This window comes from Crocodylus porosus, unplaced genomic scaffold (genome assembly GCF_001723895.1).
Source record: "Crocodylus porosus isolate Cpor-Errol unplaced genomic scaffold, CroPor_comp1, whole genome shotgun sequence".
NCBI classification, from domain to species: Eukaryota; Metazoa; Chordata; order Crocodylia; family Crocodylidae; genus Crocodylus; species Crocodylus porosus.
Window position 1 is genome coordinate 2,042,243 of NW_017728945.1, and position 12,563 is coordinate 2,054,805.

At 56.7% G+C, this 12,563-nt stretch overlaps 1 protein-coding gene across 1 annotated transcript; it reads right to left on the reverse strand.

Annotated features, from left to right (window-relative positions):
• Positions 1–790: 790 nt before the first annotated feature.
• CACTIN (cactin, spliceosome C complex subunit) lies at positions 791–11,165 on the reverse strand. The gene is made up of 9 exons (XM_019550607.1): positions 10,545–11,165; positions 9,042–9,137; positions 8,693–8,838; positions 8,441–8,603; positions 8,056–8,170; positions 5,309–5,501; positions 4,716–4,838; positions 2,771–3,039; positions 791–1,614 (listed from the first exon to the last, which is right to left on the reverse strand). The coding sequence occupies exons 1-9, from the start codon at positions 11,148–11,150 to the stop codon at positions 1,124–1,126; spliced, it is 2,202 nt and encodes a 733-aa protein (XP_019406152.1). The 5' UTR covers positions 11,151–11,165; the 3' UTR covers positions 791–1,123.
• Positions 11,166–12,563: the final 1,398 nt, after the last annotated feature.

Here is a 12,563-nt window from a genome sequence, read left to right on the forward strand (position 1 = left end):
AGCACCCACAGCCTGCCAGCTGCACTTGCCGAGCAGCCAAACTCCTCTGCATACTCCCTTCCTCACTGTGTCCCTTGCCGAGGCCCCTGCTTGCCCACGGGCATGTATCATTCCCAGGGAGTGGAGGGGCAGGCCCGAGACCCCGCAGGCAGCCGTACCACCACAGAGAGCAACACAGGGTAGGCCCAGCACCCCCTGGGACCCTGGGAGCAGAGGCAACAGATGAAGCCGGCAGGCAGGGTCTCCACGGAGACTGGCTGTGTCCCCCATGGGCAGGATTTGGTCAGCTGGGCGGATGGGATGGGGCTGCAGGCAGGTGGGGAATAGCATCTGGGAGTGGGATGGGAAGGTGGGGCCAGGATCATGTGGCAGTGACAGCATGGGGCTGGGGCCCAGGGCAGAGATGTGCAGGGAGCAGACTGCAGCTCTGCTCTGGGTTCTGGCCCCGTGCTGTCACCACCCCATGATCCTGGCACTGCCCACCCACAGCCCCATCTCATCCACCCAGCAGAGCATGCCCTGCCCTTGGGGTCCCAGGCTAGTCTCTATGGAGACCACACCCACCCATCTACTCCATCTGGTGCTCCTGGCGGTGGGTGCAGTGTGGATGGGCTAGGCAGGATTAATTTGCATTGCCTCCTTGCAACAGCTCACCAGAATTCCCCAAACTGCACTCTAGCCCCCCAAAAGACTGTCCACCCTTACCCTACAGGCCAGCCTCGGGCTCTCCTGGCTGGTCCTGTGCACACAACCACACCACACCACACCAAATACAAACATAACCAGGCACTTCAGAGAATATAGGTTTAATTTGCTGGATGAGTCACTCCAGACTCACCCATCCCAAGATCCCACACTAGAACCACTTAAAACCTCCTCCCAAGGGGGAGGAGAGGACCCCTGCCTCCAGAGAGATACACCATACTGATCCACTAGAGCCCAGCCTCAGGGCCGGGCGGTGGGGAATGTCCAAGTGGCACAGGGCACAGACAAACGCCAAGGAAATGGTACCCCTTAGCGCAAGAGACATCAGAGAAGGGACAGGCTAGGGGCTCTGTACTCCTTGCCCCATAGGGTCCAGCAGCAACAGGGAGAGCCTGGCCAAGTGCCCAGCTTAGCTCCTTCATCTGCGGTAGCGGTAGCGCTTGAAGTGGAACCAGAGCTGGAAAATACCGTTGGCAAACTGGCAGCGGAAGCCGTGGCGGTGGGAGTACTCCCACTCGCGGTTGACAATCTTGAAGGCAATGTCCTCATAGGGGGGGCCGGCGTGGAAGCGCAGGATGGCAAAGTCCTTGTTGTCCTGGCAGGCCTCTAAGAAGTATTCGGGCGTAGAGCGCTTGTCAATCAGGTCAGGGTAGAAGATGTTGAACTTGTAGCCCTGGACAATCTTCGGTGGGGGGTTGTCAAAGTCATAGTGAGTTTGGTTGTATTTGTTCCACTCAAAGCCTGTGTGCACCCGGTTGAAGAAGCGGGGTTTGCGGGGCCGGTACTTGTCAGCCCACAGGTAGGCCTTGCCTGTCAGGGGCATCTCCACGCTAAACTGAGCCTCGTCGGCACCCATGCCCTCCTTGGCCTTGCGGAAGAAGATATCCTCCGCGCTCTCGCTGGCATCTCCTGTGGGGAAAGGTCAAGACCCGAGTCAGGGAGAGGCTCAGAGTGGGGACAGGACCAGCAGCACCCCAGACACTACAGAGAGGAATGAGGGCCTAGCGCCTCTCTCTCTAACAGCTGCTTTAGTGGGAGCTGCTGAGAGTCATGCCAAGGACAGAGGGACCACTTTTCCACTGGTCAAGGCCTCATCCACATACCAGCAGCTGCGCTAGTGAACCCCGCCTCATGGCACCACCAAGAAGAGGGAGGTTGGGGCCATCTCCTTGGACTGTAGGTCAGGCTCCAAGAGGATGGCGCTGGCTGAGGGACTGACAAAGCTCACAGGCAATAACCTGGTGAGAGCTCTCCAACACCCAGCATGCCAGGAACACTCCAGGTGCATCTCAGCAGCCTTTCCTGCCCAGAGCAGAGGGGCTGGACCTGATGATTTCATGAGGTCCTTTCCAGCCCTAAACTTTTGTGAATCTGTGATCACCCAAACCCACCACGCCTTCAGACCTGGGCTGAGCACTGGGCTTTGTTAAATGTTGTATTACACCACCTCAAGCAAGCTACTGCCAGACTTTTCCCGGACCCCTAGTGTTTGGGTCCTAGCAATGGAGGGAACTGGGTTTATTTAGTTTGTGGAAGTAAAGGCTGGGGGGGGGATTTAATAGCAGCCTTCAACTACCTGAAGAGGGGTTCCAAAGAAGGTGGAGCTGGACTTGTTCTCAGTGGTGACAGATGACAGAACAAGGAGCAATGGTCTTAAGTTGCAGCAAGGGAAGTTGAGGTTCAATATTGGGAAAACTCTCTTATTAGGAGGGTGGTAAAGCACTAGAACAAGTTACCTAAAGAGGTAGTGGAATCTCCACCCTTGGAGGTTTTTAAGGCCCCACTCAACAAAGCCCAGGTTGAAATGATCTAGTTGGGAATGGCCCTGCTTTGCGCAAGGAATTGGACTAGATGACCTCCTGAGGTCCCTTCCAACCCAATTTTCTAGGATTCTATGACCACTGCGCACAACATGCTTCCAGAAGCTGCTCTCCCAGAGCCTCTTGTTTTGTGCTTCCTGGGGCAGACCCTGAGGCGTGAACAACCCCAACCCAGCTCTCCTCAAAGCCGTGGAAGCTCCAAGCCCAGCTGGCCCTTGGGCATGAACCAACCAGGCACTTCCTACCTGTGACCTGGAGCTGCTGCCTCAGGAGCAGCAGGCGCTGAAGGTCCTCCTCTGCCTCCACAACATGAGCATCAAAGGGCAGCTCATTGGAGCCCAGCAGCCTTGGGCTGTACTTTCCGGCATCGTAGTCATCCAGACTCTGCTGGATCAGGTCCTCTTCCATGAGCACTGCTTCCCCCTCCCCATCCCCCTTGGCCTCCGTCTCAGCCTCTTCCGCAGGCTCTGAGGAGGGGCCAGGCTGCACTGAGGTGGTCTCTTCTGGGTCAGGCCTACAAGGCAGAGGAGATAGGTGACACAGATGGGCGCTGGGAGAGTCCCAGCCCCCATGATTCCTAAACGTTTTCCAGCCATGGCCCCCAGTTGCAGTAGGGCTATTACCTGCAACCCCTGCACATGCTCGCTGCTGCTCATGTGCAGGGCTCCCCACATCTCCCTGCTCAGGGTAAGCAAGCAAGACTGCTCCTACCCTGCGGGAAGCAAAAGCAAACCCAGCATGACTTAGCAACTTCAGTCAGGGACAAGCTCCCTGATGTAGCTCTCATTGTGGGACAGGGGACAGCTGGTGCCCTGTCCCATTAACCGTGGGCACATGGGGTAATCAGTGGCTCCATGGGATTTGTGTCTCCTAGTTCAGGAGTCCCTGCCCTAGACACTTCATTGTGACAGCAGGGGCGATCAGCCAGACCACATTCAAGGGCTGTACTCCAGGAGTTGGAGACAGAGGACGGATGCCTCAGTGCTGCCCTCTGCTGGACACACCCCAGACCTACTCCACAGCCATCAACTGGGGGTGTCATCAAGTTACCCTATGGCAGCCGCAGGCCACAGAGGCCAAACCAGCCCCAAGCACCGCACAAGCATGGCTATTCCTAAAGCCATCCTAAGGCCACTGATATCTCAGTTTAATCCTGAGCAAAACCATGTTGTGACCTACACTGCAGAGATCTCAAAGCAGGGAAGCAGCCATGGGCTGACTGACGCATCTGCCTCTCTTAAAAATGGACATTCCTTGGCCAGTGCAGCCCACAGCTTCTGGAGCAAGACGGGAAGGGCCCGGTGCGCTAAGGTTTCCCTGTGGAAGGCTGGGAGCACCTTGCAGGATAGTTCTCGCAGGGATGGCAGATACTGAACATCAGGGGACCCCTAGCACATTAGCTTCTTTTCTGCGATCCTCAGGAAAGAAACTAGTGCTGTGCAAGGGGTGTAGGGGCAGCAGAGCCAAGGAGAAGGGGAAGCTTATTGCAGCCTACATACCAGCACTCCCCCTTCATTCCCAATAATTGCTAGGCCCTGGGTTCTCCCAAATGGTAGGGGACTTCCTGACCCCAGAGGAATGAGAATCCTTGGTAAAGGACTCTCCAAGTGTGAGAGAAGAGAACCTGCCCTGCAGTGCTCCACTGCAACAGCTCCTGTAGCCACTTCAGCTGTACTGCCTGGACGCAAAATCTCCCTGGCTCAGGGACATTGGATAGGGCCTTTCACTACACAGGGGCACGAAGCCTTTGTCAACAAGGGAAGCGCAAAGGAATATTAGCAACATTCAAGGGCTGGACATCTGCACTGGGGCTACATATGCCTGATGGACCCCCTCAGGCACACAGTATAGTTGAGGCACCAGCACTGAGTCAGTCTGTCCCAACACCAGACCCTGAGAGGACAGCTCAGCCTTCAAGGATCAGCAGCCCCCTCACAGCCCTTCAGACTTGCCCTTGGTCCCTTGTTCCTGCCCCTGGAGCTCTGGCTGTTTTATTCAGGCCACCCCATTCTGTTGGCATGCCTCACAAATCAGGAAACAGGTGTCAAGGTAGGGCAGGAGCAGTGGCAGGCACTGAACAGAGGGGCCTTCTCTGAGCCCCATGTGCTGACTGCTGGCCCATGCTGCACCTTAGGGACCAAAGGCATCATAGAAAGCTAACAGGGTAACTTACATAAGAAAGAAACGTACCTGTCACTGGGGGAAGATGGGTCCTTCTTGAGGATGGGGAAGAGTGGCTCACTCTCCACACCCTGCTCCTGCTTCAGCTTGTACAGCTTCTGGCGCAGCACATCCTGGTGTCTCTCCCGCAGCCTGCAAGGAAGCAGTTACCAGCAGATGTTGAATTGCTCCTGATGCAGGCCTGACAGAATAGGTGCCCACCCACTCCAGTCCAGTACCACTCGCATGAGACTGTAGTAACGTAAAGCACTTTGGCTCCGAGCTCAGGTCCCCTCCCAGCCAAAAAAGGGGCTCAGTATCAGGCAGCAGGAACTTCTCCATTCAGAGAGAAGGAGGGGATTCAATGACACCTGCCTTTGTCATCCACAGTATCTGGACCGATCCCTCTGCACCACAGGCTGAATGCTTCCTCCTGCCCAGTCGGGATGACTTGGAGTGCAAACCACCCCTTCCACCCCCCTGCCAAGAAAGGACGCAATCTGCAGCCAGTTGGCAGGAGCTGTGCCACTTCTGGGCTTGGAAAGCTGTCCAACTTCGTGGTTGTGTCACCTACCCAAAGCTGCCCCATTTGCCCAACCAGTTCCCACCAGCTATACCCTTACCTGGCCCGGGCCATATACGCCTTGAGCTGCTGCAACAGGCTTTCCCAGTAGCCAATGTCTAGGTTGGGCCCACCTGCCCGGATCTTGCCCTCAATGCCTTGGTAGAGAGCTTGCAGCTGGTTGTACGTCTTCCCCTTGAATACAGACTGCACATCTGAGCTGACAGAGGCGTTGACTCCTTCTCGACGCTCTCCTGCCACAGGGACATGAAAGGGTTAGTGTCTCCCAGGTCCAATAGGCATGGGACCCCGAACTGTAGCTAGGAGAGTGGGGGTGCCCACGAGCCCAGTCCTCCAGGATTGTGTGCTCCCTGCCTGACTGCAGAGGAAGCCAGGCTGAGATATGCCACTGCCAAGTTGGAGCATGCCAAGATTTTGTTATTCATGGGCAGGGGGCCCATGGTCCATGCTGTGCTGCTCTCACCACAAAGCCTTGTCTGATGTAAGCTTGGCCTGTGCCTGCCCAGGCTTGTCCTGAACTCTGTCTTGAAGGGCAGGGAGAGCAGCGAAGTCTGCATTAGCTCCTCCTAACCCAGGGGAGGGAAAAATACAGCCCGCGGGCTGTATCCAGCTTGCCAAGCTGTTCTATCCGGCCCATGGGGTACCTAAAAAGTTGAGAAAATTAACTTATCTGCTCCTGGCTGCCTGTCAGATGACAGTAGCCAGGGCAATAGGACCCAGGGGAAGCCAGCAGGACTCAAGAGCAAGTCTGGTCCAACCCAGCCCCGCCCCCCCAACCAGAAGCCTCTGCCTGCCTTGGCTTTCACTGCTTCCCTGGGCTGAAACTGCCAGACTGTGGGAGCACGGGGCTGCACCAGTATCTCAGGGCCAGGAGTGGGAGGGGCATGTGTGTTTATAGGGAGAGTCCCACACCCACCGTCACCCTACACATGTACACACACCCTGCCTTTGCACTGCCATCTATGCAGACCCCTACACTCACACACTCCAGCCTTCCTCCCTACAAACCCCATACCCACACACGCACCCACATGCTCCCTCACCCCACCCCCACTAAACCGCCACATACACATCCTCCCCACACCCCACAGCCCCCCACAAACCTATACCCACCCCACATGGCCCCCAACCCCACACAGTATGCAAGAGTAAGACTTCATTTTAAGCTATTGTGCAAATCACCTCTGTGTATACTACACAAACATATGTAAATCAGGACAAAAATATTTTTTGAAAACAAATGAATGAATGTTGTAGATCAGGGGTGTCCAACCTTTTTGAATGTGGGGCTGGATCATGAACTTTTTATCACCCAGTGGGCCGGCGAGCCATATTCATATTTTATCACCCCATGGGCTGTATGTTGGACAAGCCTGAAATAAGGCAAAGCTGGCATAAACCCCCAGCTGTGCTCAGCTAGTGACAAACTATAGCAAATGATGTCTTGGACCAGCCATCCCAACAGCTGGGGCCCCCCTTCTGCCTACTATGACCACCACTTGAAGGCAGCCCCAGAAGATATTTGACAGCCGTGTTAAAATATGTAACCAAACTGATGTAAACAGTGCTCTCACGCAGGCCAAGGGGCCACCTATGCCACTGCTTCCCCAGGCCTTGCCCACACCAGCAACACCACTGCCCAAAGTCTTGGCATTGCTCAGGCAGATGTGGCTGGGGACAAGCCAACGCGCAAGATGGGGGACAGTGGAACTGCGGGAGCGAAGCTGGTTCCCAGCCTGGCAGGGTCTCAGGCCTGGTCTGCCCAGGGAGGCTCCGCTCCTCCGTGTTTCCCTGCAGTGAAGGCAAATGGCCCCCAGGAGGGCACAGGCAGCCGCTGCAGCAGGAAAGCAGTGCCCAGCCCAGTCGCAGGGAGCAACAATTCCCCCCTCCCAGCCCTGAGCAGTGCAGTCCAAGGGGGGCCGGAGCGAGGTAGCTGCTGCACCGCAGCCCCTCACTCACCCGCCCGCATGGCCCTGCTCATCATGGTGCCTGGCCGCCTGTGCACACAGCCCCAGTGGGCTCAGCACTGCGAGCCTGGAGCGCGAGGCCCGGCAGACACCGGCTTCCACCACCTCACCCCGCAGAGGTCACGCCAGGACCCCGCCTGCTGAGGCCCCCCTGGGGCTGTCCTGCTGGCTGCCTGTGCTGGGCACTGCACCCCGTTCCCGCCCCACAGCCACTGAGCCCGGCAGGTCCTAGGAGGTGGACAGGATGCCGGGGGCAAGGGGCCAAGCCGGAGATGAGTAAAAGCGGGCGCTGTCCTCAACTCGTCCCATCAGGTGCAGCCAGGGCAACCCCACGACGTGCAGCCCTCGGAGTGGCAACAGGACCCAGCTCACGTGATGTGGGAGGTCGCGCAAGCCCGGCCCCGCAGTGAGGAGCAGCTCCCCTCCCCTCCCCCACCTGCCTGTCCTCAGTGAGGGACCTTGGGCCACAGAAAATGGCTTGGTGGGTCACATGGTGGCCTGCTGGCCGTATGTTGGACATGGCTGCTCTAGATGTTTGATTTTTAGAAGTCGATATTTTTCTGGTTCTGAGATGGCAAAACCCCTTGCTGAAAGGAGTATTTCCAGGGACAAGGGGAGTGACTTCTGGTGGCAAAGGTTCGGGTTTAGGGGGTGGGACTTCCAGTCCCAAGACGGCCACCAGGGGTGGGGCACCTATCAAGGAGCAGGGCTACCCAAGCCCTTGACAGCTTGCCAAAACACAGTAAGTGGTCCTCCACCCAAAATAATTGCCTGCCCCTAACCTGTGAGTTCTGGCAGGCAGCTATTCCTGCCCTCTCACCTGGTCCCTTCCCAGAAGCCTCCAGTTTCCTCAGCTTGGAGATCTCATCCTCAGTGATAATGGTCATGTCCCTCCAGAAATCCACATTCTTGCCTTGCTCCAGCTCCATGTAAACCTGCAATTAAGGAGCATACGGAAGTCAGGGGTCTGTCCTTCGCTGCTGTCTGCATCAGGCTGTTGGCCCCTGCTGGTGCTGCTGTTCTATTGACTACTATGCAGGTGAAAGGATGAGTGCAAGTTGGGACTGAAGCTGTGGGTAAAGGAAAGGAGGAAGCATCAGCAGCTCCCAACCTCATCAGCAGAACATGAAGCCCTGGTGGCAGAAGGTGAGGAGGGATGGACCAGGAAGGAGGGTGCTTGTCTGTGCTCCCCACAGAGCAGGTACCTGGATATCCTCTAAAAGATCCTCCATGTCAGATACCGTCAGGCCATTCAGGAAAGTGTAAGGCTCATGCATCTCTACTGCTAGGTCATCGTCCTCTGCACTGATGTACTTGGCCAGCAGGTCAATAGGCTTGGCACGGCCATCCCGGATCCGGATCTTTGATCTGCACATGACAGGAGGTCCAGGGTGAGCACTGGGTGCCTGGACCCTCCACCAGCCCTTCCCACAGCTGAGCCACTGGTGCCTGCTTACCGCAGCTTGGCCTGCTGGAGGTGGAAGTTGTCCTCTTGCTCCTCCCAGGTTTTGAAGTGCTCTGCCTCCTTCTCCCGTTGCAGCATCTCCAGCTCCTGCTCACGCATCGCCTTTTCCCGCTCCCGCTCCAAGCGCAGCTGCTTCACCTACTCAGCAGAGGGGGAAGCTGGTATGGAGCAGAGACCAGGGCCGCTGCTCCCCACAGTGCTGATCTGAGAACAGGAACTCAGACAGTACTTTAAACAGAGCCCAGCACTCAATCCCTCATGGACTCTGCTTGGTCTCGTCCTGAGTTGGGATAGCTGGAGGTCCATGAGAGCAGGCGCTGGGAACCAGAGGGAGTACTTACCTTCTGCAGTTCCAGGCGATTGTCCTCCTGGATTTGTTTGTTTCTCTCCTTCAGGTCCTTCTCTTCCAGGTGGCTGATCCCTTTTTTCTCCAGGGCCTGAAAGCATTCATGCATTAAGAGGATGTGTGGAGCCCCATGTCCCTCAAAAGACCTCTCAGCTGCCATCTGACAGCTGCCAACTCCTAACAGGCTTCCACACAGAGCATTCAGTACCTGCCATACATACCCTTCAACAGCAGACCCCCGCGCCCAACTCCCCAACAGGCTATGGAAGAATTTAGCTCCTGCTGCCTCCCAGAGAAGTTGCTACTGAACTAGAACTGAGGTTGAACTAGCTGGCAGGCACCGCAAATTTAGCTTCAAGTTTGAATATACAGAAATCTCCCCTTGATTTCAGGTGATAATAAGTGCATTAACTGGCAGCTAGGGGTGTGCGAAGCGGGCCCTGTTCAATTCGGATTCAGATTCAGCCTGAACCAGGGACAGTGACTCGATTTGGCCATATCTGAATCTAAAGATTCGATGCTGGTTCAGAGAATCAGTGATTTGGACATAGACACAGCTCTAAAAGTTTTTTTCTACATACCTTGAGGTAGCAGGCACAACTTGTAATCACTGTGATGTTGGGACGCATGGAGTGTCCCATAGGAGACAACTACTTCCAGTCCACTTCCAGGTCTGCTGGGGAATGAACTGGGAGGCCTCCCCATGCCCTCCCATCTTGGCGACTGGCTGCAGGGGAACCCCGGGTGCCCTCCCAGACCCAGGAGGCACCAGTCACTGAACTGGGGAGGTATGGGGGTAGGGCCTAGCACGCTCCCCAGCAGACCGGTTAGTGGACTGGAAGTGCTTCTGGTCCACTTCTGGGTCTGCTGCTGAGCGCGCTGGGAGTCCCTTGCTTTTCTGCGGGATGCTCCATGCGCCCCAGCATCACAGAATTCACGAGTCCCTGCTACCTAGAGGTACATAGAAAACACATTCAAAGCTGTCTCTATGTCTGAATCTCCCCGAATCAATTCGGAGGGCTCTGATTTGATTCAGAGACATTAACAGTCCTCTGATTCGATCTGGATTCAGCCACAGAATTGGGCCAAACCTGCACCAAATTGAAGCAGGGACTAAGTTTTGTACGGCCCTACTGGCAGCTGTGGGTTAGCTCGTTCCATTGTCTGTAACCCAAGGCATGTGACCCTGAAACATGGCTATGGGACTGCAAAAGCAGCTGCCCCCAACTGCAGAGAAAGGTCGTTAACAGAAGGCCAAATGGCTTGAGCAAGGATTCCAAGAAGGCAAGTGCAGGTACAAGGGAGGGCACCTCCTGCAGGGCCTGGAGCAGCTTTTGCTGTCACACCTTTGTCCTCTCTTATCCTTACACAATTTGGGTAACTCACTCAAACTGAACTTTGCCTTGGGTGGCAGCTGAGACCCAATTATCTGATGATGGGAAGGCAACCCCATTTCTCCAGCACCCCACAGCTGGCTGAGTCTGAAATAAGAACTCACCTTGCTCCAGATGAAGGTGCCTAGCAGGTTGTTGTCCCCAAAGGGGTTGTCGGTGTTGGTGTAACCCATGTACTCCTCGCCCCATCCCATCTTCTCACGTTTTTTCCTCTCCTTGGCCTCCTTCTTCGCCAGCCGCCGGGCCCTCTTTTCCTCAGGCGTCTCCAAAGCTTTCATCAGTGCAGCCTGTTGCTTCTTTTCTTCCTTCAACCTCAGACGCTCCTTAAGGCTCAGCTGCTGCCCCGAGTCCTCCCTGGAGCTCTGGGAACGTGAGGGAGAGGGAGATGTGACAGAGGACACCGAAGACCTGGAGCTGGATCTCTTCCTTCTCCTGTCCCTGCTGCGGCCTCTCCTCTTTTCTCTCTCTCCTTCTGAGTCTGAACTGGAGGGACGATCTCGTGACCGAGAGCCATGTTTCTTTTGGCTTTTGTGGTGCTCGTCTCTGCTCTTGCTTGTCTTCTTTTTCCAGCTGCGTCTCTCCTCCCCAGAGTCAGAACTAGGAGAGAGAAACAACACTCTAGAGATAGCTACAACCCCAGGAAACACTGCAGAGTAGCACTCAGTGCCTCTATGGTACTCTGCGTACACACCTGGCTCATATAGTGGCATCTCTATAGTGGCAGATGAAGTTCAGTGTAGGTAAGTGGGAAGCGATGCACATGGGCAAAAATAACCCAAACTGTACCTAACAGATTCTGCATTAGCTGTTACCAGAAACAAAAGGGATTTGGGACTCATTATGGACAGTCCACTAAGAACATCAGCTCAGTAAGGCCGTGTGAAGCTTTGGGTGGCCAAACCTCCGAATCTGAATCGAATCAGGGGACCAGTTTAAAGGTCTGAATCGATTCAAAGCTCTCCAAATCTTCAGAAAAAATTCAGAGAGCTTTGATGATTTGGGCAGTCCACGGTGGCTGCAGCAGGGAGCTGCAGCCACCCTGAGCTGGTAAGTACTAGGGGAGGGGGAGGGGGGGAAGGGACCATTGGGGGACCCCTAACCCCCATCCGCTCCCCCAGACCCCACCCATGGCTGCCCCACCCGCCCCAGTTCCCAGTAATTTAACAAAAAAGGCCCAGTGCTCACCGGGTGCTGCCAGGAAGGGGGCAATCCCTGCTGCCCCCCACTGCCCCAGGCTGCATGGGGGGCTGTGCATGAACCTCCTGACGCACCCCAGCCCCTCCGTGGCTGCCCCATCTGAGCCAGCTCTGGCCCTTTAAGAAAAAACATGGAGAAAAGCCAAGACTCACTGCTCCTGCAGTGGCCCCCGGGGGTTTAGGGGGCTCATGCAGAGCCCCCCATGTGGCACAGGGCACGGGGGATTGCCCCCACTGACAGAAGCAGCAAGCACGGGGCTTTTCTTGGGGGGGGGGGTTCCTTAAAGAGCCAGAACTGGTCCGGGTGGGGAACCCAGGGGGAGGCAGGGAGGCGCATGCAGAGCCCCCCGTGCAGCACGGGGCAGTAGGGATCACCCCCTGCCCAGCCGCACCTGGGAGCCCGGGCAGGGAGGGCAGCCAATCTTAGCTGCTTCACACAGGCCTAGCGCTCGGCCCGTCTCGACACGGTAAACAAAGCAGCAGGATGACAAGAAGGGAGCCTGAAGAAAACCCTGAAAGCACCCTACGGCCCTTCACAAACTGGCGGCGCACCCGCACCCGGCACAGAGCCGAGACGTGGGGCTGGACCGGACGTCCGGGGATCATCCAGCCCAACCACCGGTCTGAGGTGGGTCAGCCACATCCAAGCCACCCCGCGCAGCGCCCGACCCCGCCACGGGTAAAGCCGGGGACCGGGCAGCCGACGTCCCGCTTGGAAGAATCGTCGTCGGGATCGACCCGAGACCCCACAGAGGAAGGCAAAGCGCTGCCCGGGTCCGGTCCCCGCCCCGGAGCCGCAGGCGGTGCGGAGAAGGGCAGCGGGGAGCGACAGTTCTGCCCGAAGGGCCCCGGCCTCTTTCCACCCGGCGGGGGAAGATCCCCGCGAGCGTCCCCGGGCCGCTGTCGCCCCGCACCAGGCCGCGCTTC